Source organism: Aulostomus chinensis, chromosome 15, assembly GCF_037954235.1.
Source record: "Aulostomus chinensis isolate RoL2024-O1b breed Wild chromosome 15, RoL_Achi_v1.0, whole genome shotgun sequence".
Lineage (NCBI taxonomy): Eukaryota > Metazoa > Chordata > Actinopteri > Syngnathiformes > Aulostomidae > Aulostomus > Aulostomus chinensis.
The window spans coordinates 15,817,587-15,830,326 of record NC_141334.1 but is presented as its reverse complement, the minus strand read 5'-3'; the positions used below and the strand labels follow the sequence as shown (position 1 = coordinate 15,830,326).

General features: G+C 42.3%; 2 protein-coding genes across 2 annotated transcripts; both read left to right on the top strand.

Annotated features, from left to right (window-relative positions):
* Positions 1 to 3,099: 3,099 nt before the first annotated feature.
* On the top strand, positions 3,100 to 5,438 carry LOC147248928 (uncharacterized). Its single transcript, XM_086226799.1, has 2 exons — positions 3,100 to 3,239; positions 4,441 to 5,438. The coding sequence occupies exon 2, from the start codon at positions 4,450 to 4,452 to the stop codon at positions 5,218 to 5,220; it is 771 nt and encodes a 256-aa protein (XP_086082925.1). The 5' UTR covers positions 3,100 to 3,239; positions 4,441 to 4,449; the 3' UTR covers positions 5,221 to 5,438.
* A 1,534-nt stretch (positions 5,439 to 6,972) lies between these two features.
* Positions 6,973 to 10,294, top strand: LOC147248927 (oligodendrocyte-myelin glycoprotein-like). The gene is made up of 2 exons (XM_086226613.1): positions 6,973 to 7,416; positions 8,110 to 10,294. The coding sequence occupies exons 1-2, from the start codon at positions 7,409 to 7,411 to the stop codon at positions 9,425 to 9,427; spliced, it is 1,326 nt and encodes a 441-aa protein (XP_086082739.1). The 5' UTR covers positions 6,973 to 7,408; the 3' UTR covers positions 9,428 to 10,294.
* Positions 10,295 to 12,740: the final 2,446 nt, after the last annotated feature.

Sequence of the window (12,740 nt, the reverse complement as noted above, 5' to 3'; positions counted from 1 at the left end):
GTGATGTCACTTCACACCACCAATGTTGGTAATGATTTAATGTTGATGAAATACCTGTTTAGGTGCGGCACGGCTCAGAGGTAGAGCGGCTGTCTGGCAACCCAAGGTTCACGTCCCCCAGTGACCGTGTCCAAGTATCCTTGAGCAAGAAACTGAGCCCCCCACCTCTCATCCAATGTCAGCTGGGATCCAGCCCCCCCCCCCCCCCCCCAAATGTTAATGGATAAATGGTATAAAAACCCAGATGGAAAAACCTGTTTCATTAAGCTTGATTAAAGCTTTGATTTTCATCATTACAGTAGTGTGCGAACAGTCACAACAACTTGCATCGTACCTCCACGCCACTAGATTCATTCCCCAAAGAGATCAGATTTTGTTGCTATGGGAAACAAATACAACCAACAACAACCAAGTCCTGCTGAGTGTGGTTTCAATGACGAATATCTAAATCCTGCTGAGTATGGATAGAATGATCAACATCCAAATCCTGCTGGGTATGGATGCAACCCTCAACATCCAAATCTTTCTGTGTACGGACATAATCCTCAACAAGCAAGTTTTGCTGGTTATGCGTTCAGTCCTCCACATCCAAGTCCCGTTGGGTACAGATTCGATCCTTGTAAACCAAATCTTTCTGGGTACGGATTCAACCCTCACCAACATGTCTTATTGGATATGTGTCAATCCTCAACATCCAAATCTTGCTGGATATAAATTCAACCATCACATAACAAATCTTACCAGGTACTGATTCAGTCCTCACCATCCAAATCTTCCTGGATACGTTTTTCGTCCAAATCAAATTTATCAGAGATCGTTATGAGAAATCAAATCTTCACATTGTGAGGAAACTGGAGGGGTTCATCAGGAAGCTTTTTTTTTTCTTTTCTCTCGTCTTGCCACTATTCCTTCCAGTGAAAGAAACGATCTTACTTTCAAAATAAAAGCAGATTAAAAGTGACAATGCAGAATTTTGCTATTTTTCCACGTTTTTTTATGAGCTTCTCTGAGAAAGAAAAAAAAAATTCTGTAAAGAAAAAAACTGTGTTTTTGATGGAAGTTAACGGACCAAAAGTGGGCTGAAAGAGTAAATGAACCCTGTGACAATTTACAAGGTGAATGAAAGGGTTTATGTCAAAGCAGGTCCCATGCAAACATGCATCCATCTTAAGAAACGATACTTTAAGTTATGGGCTCCCCTGGGGCATTAGTTACCCTTTTGTTATGGTTTTACATTGTTTATCTTGTCTGTTCCTGTTCTGTGTGTACTTGTGTACTCTCACCTGGTTCTTGTTGTGTGATTGATTGAGTTTCTGTATTTAAGTGCGGTCTCTCACACTCTTGTTTGTTCTCCAGCTTGTTGTCTTAATTCATCCCTTTAGTTTTCCAGTCTAGCTTTTGTTTCTTTTGTTAATGAAAGCCCTGGGTTCTTCGTCTCAGCCTATACTTCTTCGCTTCTGCACTTGGCTCCACGTTCCTCCTTAAACCAGGGCGAGAGGCACACAGTAGATGTCAAGAGCAAGGAGTTACATTTGGCTATGCGGGTTTTGCTTCCTCTCTGTGAGACTAAATTGAGGTCTACCCCCCCCCCCCCCATTTCCTATTTAACACACAATTGAGTGGTAGAACTATTCAAATAAATGAGGCCCGTCATCAACATAATTTCCCACAACAGATTTTTTTTTTTTTAACTCTGAAATGGGACCAAAATAGCTAATTTCATTAATGACAGAGGGGAAGCTGAGTGAATATTGGACTTGATTCATGGAGTGGATCCCAATAATTAAAATGACTCATAATTTTGACTGTTTTACAGGAGGATAATATGTCAGTGCTGTTTACAGCTTAGTTCTGCAGTGGCTACACCGACTCAGTTAAATACAAGCTGAGTTAATCCTTATTAAACATTTGTTTACGCCAATACAAGGTCTATAGTTGATGCATCACTTAAACTCCAAAAATGTCCTTTGAAACGCGCATATACCAGGGTCCATACTACTTCTTTTTCTTGGAGGTTTTCCCCCTTTGTCTTAATTTACGTAATTTCCTCACCGGGATCAATAAAGTGTTCTGATTCAGAGTATTCTGACTTTTGTCCCCGTGTTCCAATCTATTGCAACCTATTGTGAAACAGATAGACATTTTTTCCGGCACGACCTGAGCAGTCATGCACTGACTTCTGCTTCCCCACCAAGAACAGACCACAAGTGAATGTATTTTAAGACAATCACCAGCACTGAAGCTAAGATACCAGACGATAAAGTGACTGAAGCACAAAGCAGCATTTGAAAGGGCATTCAGCTGCCAATAATTGCTTTTGTGCTGCATTGCAATGAAACAACAGCTATCGGAGCACTACGTGTGTGACAACTGGGTGGACCTGCAGGCACGAGACGACCTGCCAGTCAAAAATATCACTACAGGTGCAGCTGCAGATATATAAGAGAAGAGCATGGAACTAAAGGAAAGTTAAAACCCTCTAAAGTTTGAAAAATCAGGGCTCCATATGTAGAAGAAAACCTCAGAGAGAGACAGTTGTGTTGTAACATTTTACACTTTGCAGCAAAGCCGCAGCAACTGTGGTGTGGCCAGAAATAGATCATGACATCGAAGCGAATTCCATTTATATTCTCTAAAACTCAGCACAGGCCTGAGCAGATGACTGACATATATGTCATCAGATATATGAGCTAAAATGAGAATAGCTCTTCAGTGACTCACAATAGGAGCCTGTGAGAATATTGCAAACTGCATCTTTACTACCTGTGTTAAAATAACCCCCCTTTTTTTTTTCAAATCTATTGATATGAATTATATTATTCTGGTGTGTTACCTGAAATACATAGTAGAAATGTATTATAAGTAAAAAATTTTCCCTCTTGTTAATGAAGCTGCAGGATATATCATCGAACCCAAACTGGACTAAAAACACAAACAGATGAAGCCAAAAGTATCAAATTACCTCAGACGCATTTTTTTCTATACCAAATGAGGTCAATAAATTAGAAAATAAGCAAGCTTCTCAGTGATGGTTCATGAAGCATGCAAATTTTTATAGCCTACCACCTTGCAGATGTATGCGTGACCAGCGACAGCACCCAACAGACCTCCCACCATTTCCTTTCCCACTTATTGTCTTATTATAGTCCAAAAGGGGAACTAAAAACGAGACAGCTTGCGTGCCTTTGATTTACTGTCATTCGAAAACGTCGTCATCTCAGAACAAGCTGACAAAATCAGTAAGTGACAAAATTCTTTTAATCTTATTGATAACACATCTTTTTTTATTTAAAAAAACGGAGAGAACTCCTGAAATAGGAAATAAGCTATTTTTTTTCCACATTTAGCTCTTCAACTGGAACCTAAAAGAAATTATTTGAACTATAACGTGAATTTCACAAATCTACATTTACAATCATGTTCTTAGGACTGTACGTTTAAACAAAGTTTAAAAAAAAAAACAGGAATGGGTTCTCTAAATACTCTCAAGGCAGGTACCAAAGATTTCTAAATTCCATCGGTGTTTCTGAATATTTTAGTGCCTTTTTGACCACACTGAATAGCAGATGCAGCCTGAATTGTATTGATTATTATCATTTCAGTTATGTTATTTGTGATGAATACGTTGTTATTTGTTATTTGTGATGAATACGTTGAAACAGAAACACAACTAAAAAAAAAACACTCTTTGTTTTGGTTGTGGCATTCAGCAGGAGAATACTGTAAAAACCTCACCTAAAAAGTCTGCGTTACCTTTCAAGCACTCTCAAATGGCTGTTTTGAGGTCACAAAGAATGTTTTGTCACTCCAAGCGGCAGAAAGAGCCAGCCACACTCCCCAAAAACATCAGTTTACCAACTGCCCAGCGCATCGACCGAAATAATCCGCATCGTCTTTATTAGCCTTCTGCTCAATAATCCAAAAACGCTTTGACTTTAAAACACATTACAACATTTCCATTTGGTGCATTCGATTGAAGGAACTCGATCATTGGCACTTATAATGCTAGCACCAAAACGGCAGCGTTATCATTTGTTCGTTTTTAGCTTAAATAAAAGTGTTTGCGTATTCCTGAGCACGCGGCTGGATAAAGAAGATATGGATTATATCGGATGATGTGCTTGAGAGTTTTTAAACTGACATTTTCGGACGGTTTCGCTGCTGTTAGCTGTCAGTCACATTTAGCCTCAAGCTAAATATACGTGGCTGGCTCTTTCTGCATTCTAGCAGAAGAAGCGATTCAGCTGTGGGAAAAAAAATGATCTTGTTAATTCAAGCCACTTATTTGTAAAAACTTGAAAAGCAATACCATTTTTTTTGTTGTTTTTTTGGTTGAAGTATTGCTTGAAGTCAAGTATTTGTGATGAATATGTTGTAACAGAAACGCAAACTAAAAACTAAAGAAACAGATCATTGTCTGCCACTCTTATGTGTTCTCAGACAGCAACCATGAAAGTAGCCAACAACCTACCCCTGTTGCTCGGGATAGAAATCCTGGTGGCACTCCTGTGTGGCGCTAAAGACAGCGAACTTGCAACCACAAGCAACAACATGACTGATGCTCCACCATACGGACGCTCTCAAGACAGTCCTCTGCCCCCCTTTCCAGAAAACACCACTGCGATGAATCGTGATTTAACAGTGTCTCCAAGTCAAAAGACTGTTTCCACTTCACTTAGACCCAAGCCCACTACACCAACCCCCAGCAGTCTATTTGACCAGAAGGAATGTGCTCCAGCCTTGATGGTGGCTGGATGTCTGATCATAGCCTGCACCATTCTGCTCTTTTCAACTTTATGTTTGACGTGCAAAGTGTGCCAGTTGAGCAGGCGCATCAAGAAGCTGGGTGACAACTCTGACCTGATCAGCAACTGGCCCAGAACCACCAAGCGGAAGACCAGCAAGACAGAGACTGAAGCCAATCATGAGACCAATGTGTTAATGACTGACATCAGTCAAACACGGGAGGACCTGGGTGATAGTACCACCAAAGAAGATGAAGAAGAGAAGGAGAACAACCATGGACAAGAGGGAGAAGAAGAAAAGAAGAGGAAAGATGAGGAGGCGGGGGAAACCGCCAACGGTGTGGAAGCCTCAGTGGTGGCTGGGGATAAGAAGGAGACAGTTGTAATTGTAAATTCATCACCCCCGAAGCTGCAAGAGGGGACCAAATCATCCTCCTGCTCCAAGACCACAGAGGAACCAAAGGATGGGAACTAGAACAATCTCGTGTGTTTGTGTGCGTGTGTGTGAACCCAAAGGATTTCTCTCAGTTTTACACTGGTTTCATATAAGTGTTCTTTTTTTTTGAAGTTTCAGCAGTAAATTTAACAACAGCAGCACGTGCATCTAAATGGCGTTAAGAGCTGAATTGCTTGCTGTATTCGTGCTATTTGTGCGTTTTGTTACATTAAAATGTACAACTATAAAACACATTTCTGCAAGTCAATTTTATTCCTGAGATATATTTACATATATTACACCAAAGAGAAATACAACACCTTAATTGATGTTACTGTGCGTGTGTGTGTGTGTCTGTGTGTGCATGTGCATGTGCGTGCGTGCATGCGTGTTAGTCAGAGTATATTGAAAAACTGTCCGACCGACTTTGTTAGATTTAGGTTATTGTTGGGTTAGCATCATGGTCCTGGTTAGGTATGTAGCTGGGGTGGTCCAGGTTAGGAAATGCATCATGTCGGTGAAGGTCCTCATAAAGATACAAGCTCAAGGATGTGTTGGAAGTGAAAGAATTTGTCTTTTCTGGGCTGCACAACTTCCCCCAGAAAGAACACTTTCACTTCAGCCAGCCTCTAAAAAAGCCACACAAAGGGCCTTTTCAGCAGTTCAACACGGGCTTGTTTCCACCGTGCTGAGCAGATATTTGTCCATCTACTTGCTCGTGACGTCATGATGGATGTGCACCTTTAATTAAAAGTCTGAGGAGTTTGTCCTTGGTCATAGCATCCTTTGCTTAAACCGTGTGAGCAATTGAAAGGGAAAGGAAACACTTTGAGAGGGGCAGCTCTACAAATAATTTGATTCCTCAGTGAAAGTAAATGTCAAACCTTTTAGCACATTTTCTACATCTTACAACAGGTAACGTAGGTGAATTTCATCTGCATACATCCGATTCATTTGTTCAAAGCAATACTTAACCAGATATCTCTCAAATACGGTCTTGTTTTGACTCCCGAAGGAGCCAGGAATCATCTATTTAGCTTGAAGCTAATAACACAAAAGAAACAACAGTAAAACTGCCCAAAAACGTCTGTTTACAAACTCTCGAGCATGTCATTTGGGTGTAAGCCATGAACTAACCAAGCCAACTCTAACCAGTTGGTTCTGCGCTGCCATGAATGAGCGAGAATGAATTAGCTTGTTGAGCTATCATGAGCTAGCGCCAAACTGGTCTGTTTGTTTTTAGCTCAAATCAAATTGTTTGTATTACTAAGCGAACGGCTGGATAGAGAGGAAGACAATTATACCAAACTATGCACTTGTGTGTTTGTCGAAGGATTTTTTTTTTGTGGACAGTTTTGATATTGTTTTGTTGCTATTGGCGTTGTTCGCCTTTAGTCATCATTAGCTTCAAGCTAAATATACGTGGCTGTCACTGTCGCTTCTGTATTTTAGAGGGTAGAAGAAGAAGTGAAGCAGGAGGGGGGGGGGGGGGACAACATCTTAGTGAGCTCCATACACATGTTTGTGATACCTTGAAAAGCAAATTGTCTTTTTTTGGGTGAAGTATTGCTTTAACAAATAAAACTTGTAAAAATATCAATAGATAGTAAGAACCCTACATGCAGATCACTGAGAAATATCTGAATCACTGTTAAATTAAACCCTTAAAACCCAAGTTAATCATGGGAAGTAGAAGTACAGCAGTGCAGTGGAGAATGCAGTATTACTGATGACAGATAGGAAGAGGCAGTGGTGGAGAATTCTCTGCAATAAATCTTGAGGACAGTTGAGGAACTCAAAATTACACAGAGAAAATAATAATACGTGGTAAAGGGACACTTATAGGGAGTTTTAATATTTTGGTGTTGGCATCTGATGGTTTTTACTGCAAATGCAGAACCAGCCTGAAATCTGCCAGATTTCTATTAGTGCTCCATTCCTCCTTACCCCCCTCCCCCAGTTCTTCCCCTCTCCAACACCCTCCCTGCTCACTTTCACTCGACTGAGTAGCCTGCAGTGTCTGATCGCACCAACTAAAAAGCTCCATATGAGAGGCAATCCCAACTCCAAACAGGAAACCAGTAAGGACTACCTTATAAATCTGTGCTGGACAGGTGAGTGAGGGTCAAATCAATGAGGGGGATTTAGGCATAGAAACATTCAGCAGAGCAGCAGCTGGTGCAGCGGGTCTGGACAGCAAACAGGAGTGGAGAAAAGTAACTGGAAGATGAGAAGGTGAGTTATGGACTCATTTCTCCCAACAGCCTGGGTCACATCCTGCTGCAGATTCAGCTGTGTCTTTGCCTGCCTTTGAACCAGCTGATGATGCATTATCCCCTACTGTGGAGTCAGTAATAGGACGTATGTCTCAGTGCATTGAGCTAATTCTGCTCCTCTCAGCGCATGGCACTAACAACCACTGATGACACATGATGTGAGAGATATCTCTGTTCATACACACACTGGAAATATCCTCTTTGATAAATGTGTGACTGTTCAATAAAAGAGAAAAAACTTCACCTTAAATTATCCCCCGAATTTCTCTTGTTTTTTTTTTTTAGGTTTTTTTTTTTTAGGAAGGACACTGCTGCACCGTGCATTAGGGGAATCATCTTGATCTGATGCATTTCCTTCCAAGCAATGCTCATGTGCAGCAAATCTTGTGCAGCCTGTGTACGTCTTTGTATTCATGTGACAGCGAGAGAGAGATAGAGGCGGAGCTACAGAGCAGCAATTAAACCTTTTTTTCAGCGCAGCCCGTTGCAGTTAGCTTCTGCTGCAAACAGCAAATGTGCAGTACATCCCCTGTGCTCACCGTCCAATCACACTGCAGGCAGTCATCTCTGTCTCTTACTGTGTCCCCTCTTGAGGTAAAGTGGATGCTGTGTAAGTCAAATCCTAACATCCCTCCCCCTTTCTCTCTTTTAGCAGGCATGCGCTGCTGAGTCTCTCCCCTAATGAGGCCCCTCTGGAGGTCCTGCTTGTGTTGCTGCTGGTGTTGCGTGTCCTCGCTGTGTGTCCCTCCGTGTGCACATGCAACCGCAGCCACAGGGAAGTTGACTGCTCCTGGAGGGGTCTGCGACAGTTGCCGGATGGCTTGCAGCACAACCTGCTCTCCCTTAACTTATCCCACAACCGATTTCACAACCTGGATGGTCAGCTCACCTCACACACGCACCTCCGTGTCCTCGATTTGTCTCACAACCGGCTGAACCACCTGCCCACTGGCTTGCCTCGCTCCCTCTGGCACCTTTATGCCACCTCCAACCACATCCATCTCCTGGACAAGAACGATACAGTCTACCAGTGGAACCTGAGGACACTTGATCTGTCCAACAACAAGCTAGAGAGGGCCATCTTCATCAACAACACGCTGATCAATCTGTGCACACTCAACTTAAGCTACAATCACTTCTGGACTTTGCCCACTAACATGCCGGCCCACCTAGAGACCATCGATCTGTCCCATAACTTACTCGTGCAGGTGCTGCCAGGATCTCTGGACCGCCTTACCAAATTAACTCACTTCTATCTGCATGCTAACCGCCTGTCCATGCTGCCCGTCGGAGCTTTGGCCAAGATGACATCACTGAGGCTTATCACGCTCGGTGACAACCCTTGGGCCTGCCACCTTTATGCTGACATAACCTACTTACTCTCCTGGGCTCAGCGTACCCCTGCTCGCGTCTTGGGTTGCCCCTGTCACACCCACCCTGTCTGTGGAGGAGTGCGTCCCAGCAGAACTGGTGGGTGGCACTTTGCCTCCTACAACCTGCCCCCCTTGGCAGCAAATGCACAAGAAATGAACTCCATGTCTCCTGAGGTGACCTGGTCGTGGTATATATCGTCTCTGCTGAGCACCACCAAGGAGAACACACAGCAGCATCCCCTCACAGCCACACCCACCACCCCGCCGCTCATAACAACCCACTCAAATATTAATCACCTTGCTGTCTCTGCAGATGACATACTGCACACTGATGTCATCTCTGGCAGTGACTCACCCCCCACCACTGAGACATCTTCATTTACCGACACAAGCCAACAATACACACTGATCACACACAGATTCCTTACAACACAGAGCCCCTCCACCCAAACAAAGAAGACCACCACTCTCCGCACTAGGAGTGTCAGGAGGCCGTCCCTGCCCAGCAGCATCAGCAATAGCAGCCCGACTTCCTCCTCATTCTCTCTTCTACACAACCTGGGGCTTCTCTGTCTCATTCTGCAACAAGTCCCCTGAAAGACCCCCCCCCCCCCGACACAGACGCACACAGACTCTCCTAATCTGAATTTATAGCACAAACTCAAGACTGTTATGTTTGTATATGGCATCTCTCCTCAGCTAAAAAGCATCACTGGTTTCATAATCCCTCTTGTCTTGACTGCATTATGATGCTTTAACTTTTTTAGCGTTGACACTTTTTACAGACCTTCCCTCAAATGCACCATCACTGATTAAAAAAAAAAAAAAGACCATTGTAATGAATGTAGCTAAACACATGGTGGCACTATACATCCAACTATCAATATACTTGACTCTGCAAGTTAGTTTCAAGACAGACTAAGGTGCTGTGGTTCACGTTATGGACCACCAATTATCAAGCATGTTTTATGTAATTTATTTTCATGCATCTAATAGTTTTGAAGCAACAGCCCAGATCAGCAACCTTTTGCGGTGACTGAATGATGAAAGAACCTTGTCATGACGTAACAGGGAAGAACAAAGCCTGCAGCACAGGGATGACAGTGTGTCACTAACAAACTCGGAGTGTGGAGCTCTGTTTCTTTATTTGGATCACATCTCAGACTAAAGTGTCCTTCATGATTCAGTGGCGCTGGTGAAAATTATTGGCACGGTGATGGAACGTCCAAGGAATGCTAACGTGGGCGTACTGCTATAGCCACAAAATATTAAAGCACAAATGACATTTTCAGCATATCTATATGAAATGTTAAGATATTCCGATCTTGTTTTCCGTATAGAGTAAATATCAGCAAGCTTTTGGATTATACCTTTGCATATCAAAAGAATGCATTAATTACAGCAAGTTGAAGAAGTTTATTGTTGAGTTTGCTGCCTGGGTGGTTCCTGTAAACTTCAATAAAAGGCTGTGCACAAGTTTTTGCTTCAATTGTTTTACACATTTCTTAAAACTGTATTGTGCTTCATTCTACTACTGTTGTTTTTAGATCCTGTGCTGAATAATGTAATAGTGAGACCTCCCATGAAATGAAAGAATAAGCAATGCACAAACCAGCACTGGGGTGCACGCTCTCTGCACGGCCCGGAGTACAGCAACATGTTGAAGAGGAAATATCACTGGCAGCGGGGACATGTGTGACAGTGAACCCGGGCGCCTGTCAAGGAACTGTGCTGCCCAGAAAGGCTAACAGGTGAATCTGAAGTTGAGCACGGCCAAGAAGAGCAACATGGAGTCACTGTCACCAACCACACTGGTAAATATCTGACACGCTGGCTGTCTGGAATCATGAATGAACAGCTGAAAGGGAAAATAATTGATCACATATTCTCTATTATATTCTGGCTACCTCATTAGAGACCATAAAAGAGCTCAGTCATGAATTCTACTTTTAGGAAGCTTTAATTACCTCCGCTAAGAAGGTCATGTTATTGGTGGCATTTGACTGTCAGCAGGATTAGGCAAGAATTATGAGGTTTTTCTCAGCGAGCTAGGTGGAGGGTTGTAGAGTGAACCAAAGAAGAGCCCATTCAACTCGGGGGCAGACTGTGGTAGTGATAGCAACACCCGCTGGAAACAAGGAATAATGCACTTCTTTTACAAGATGTAATAGGTCGACCAGATGCATCTTAAATTTGGTCAGAAGTTGATGATAGGTTACTGCGAAGAGTGAGGCTGGCAGCCTAGGCGTTACAGGATGTGAGTTTGATGGAACAAACATATATTATACAGTGTTCCCTTCACTTGAAGTAAAACATCAAATATATGTTCTCTAGTGCCACCTAATGGATGAAGGAAGTGATATTTTATCACAGTGCAGTATTAGTTGGCTCCTTCATGAGAAATGCAAAGTTGATCAGGTTTTACCAACCTGTCACGACGCAGAACTGCCACACACTCCCACGGGCCAGAGGCTGCTAAAGTAACACACATTCATTACAACTACAGATGGTCATGTAAAAAAAGACCCTGGTAAAAGTAGAAGTACCAATCCAATCAATTTAATAAGTAATAGTAAAAAGGTACTTGCTCTTAAATGTACTCAGAAGTGCAAATTGATTGATTTTCTTCACTAGTTTGAGTCGTGTCCTTCACTAATCTCTCTTTTTCTTTCCCTGTGAATGATTGTCAAGCTTCTTGGCCTTCCTTCGACTTTGCATCGTTTAGCAAGTAGCAGCTAATCGAGAACGAACAAGTTTTCATTCACAAAATTCTCATTTAACTCTAGCATAGTTTTGATCTTTTTTACTCCCTTTTACTGCAGAACTTCATGATATCTCTTCAGCTGTAGGTGCTAGAGAGCTGGTCTGTGAGCCAATTAATCTTTTGTCTGTAGACAACACAAAGTCATGTCAGATTTCTCTTCAGGCTTCTCCTAATAACTGACAAAGTGTAGCAGGCGAGTATCATTTACTGCTGCCATGCCTCTCCTCTTCATCTTCTCTGCCCACCCGGGCTTGTTTCGAGTCGGCTGCCTTGTTTCTTTTGGCCGCACTCAATGAGACTCTCCCTGTACCCAACATACATTTAATAAAAGTCATATTTCACCATCTTCAAAAAATAGAAAGTACAGTGTGTTTTTTTTTTTTTTTTAGTTGTCCACTGCTGAAATGCCCCATATGCAGAAATAAGTAGTCCCTGGAAGTCTTACAGTTTTCCCTGCTGTGGGTACATCCAGAGGGCTTCTGATCTTACACTCAAGGAGTCTGAAAGGAATAAAGAAGAAGAAAACCCCTCCCATGAATGCAAACTTAGAACAATGAAAGAAAAACAAAACAAGAAAGAAAGCATCAGTGCATCTATGATTGCATGTGCTCTAAGTGCCCTCTGGTGGTGATTAGAGTGAAATGAATGTTTATCCCCAAACATAGATTATTTATGAATAATGGCATCCTCCTTCAACCTGCCCCTGACAGAGAGAACGTATCTCTCGAGGAAATATTTTTAGAATGTTCTTGATCTCTCAGCGCACCACAAATGTTTAGATTCTGAATATTTATGGAGAAACCTTTGAGTGTTATTGTGCTACATGGAATGCTGTTCAAAACAATGGAAAGAACAGGAAGCAGAAAAGGATGATGCTTCAAGAGATACCAAGCCTTAATGTAAACCTGATGCATTATGGTGGAGCATCATGAGAGTTCTCTGCAATTAACAGAGGTTTTACTCAGACAGCTGCAGCTTGCTTACAGTTAAAAACAGCACCCATCAATTTGAGCTAGCATCATCACATCACTTGTAACCCAGAATCTGCTTGGTACCCAACCAAAGGCTGCTCAAATGTTGCAGATAATGTTGATCTGATAAACCTTATCTGTATTGACAGCTTGGGTCTATATGCCAAGGCTCGCC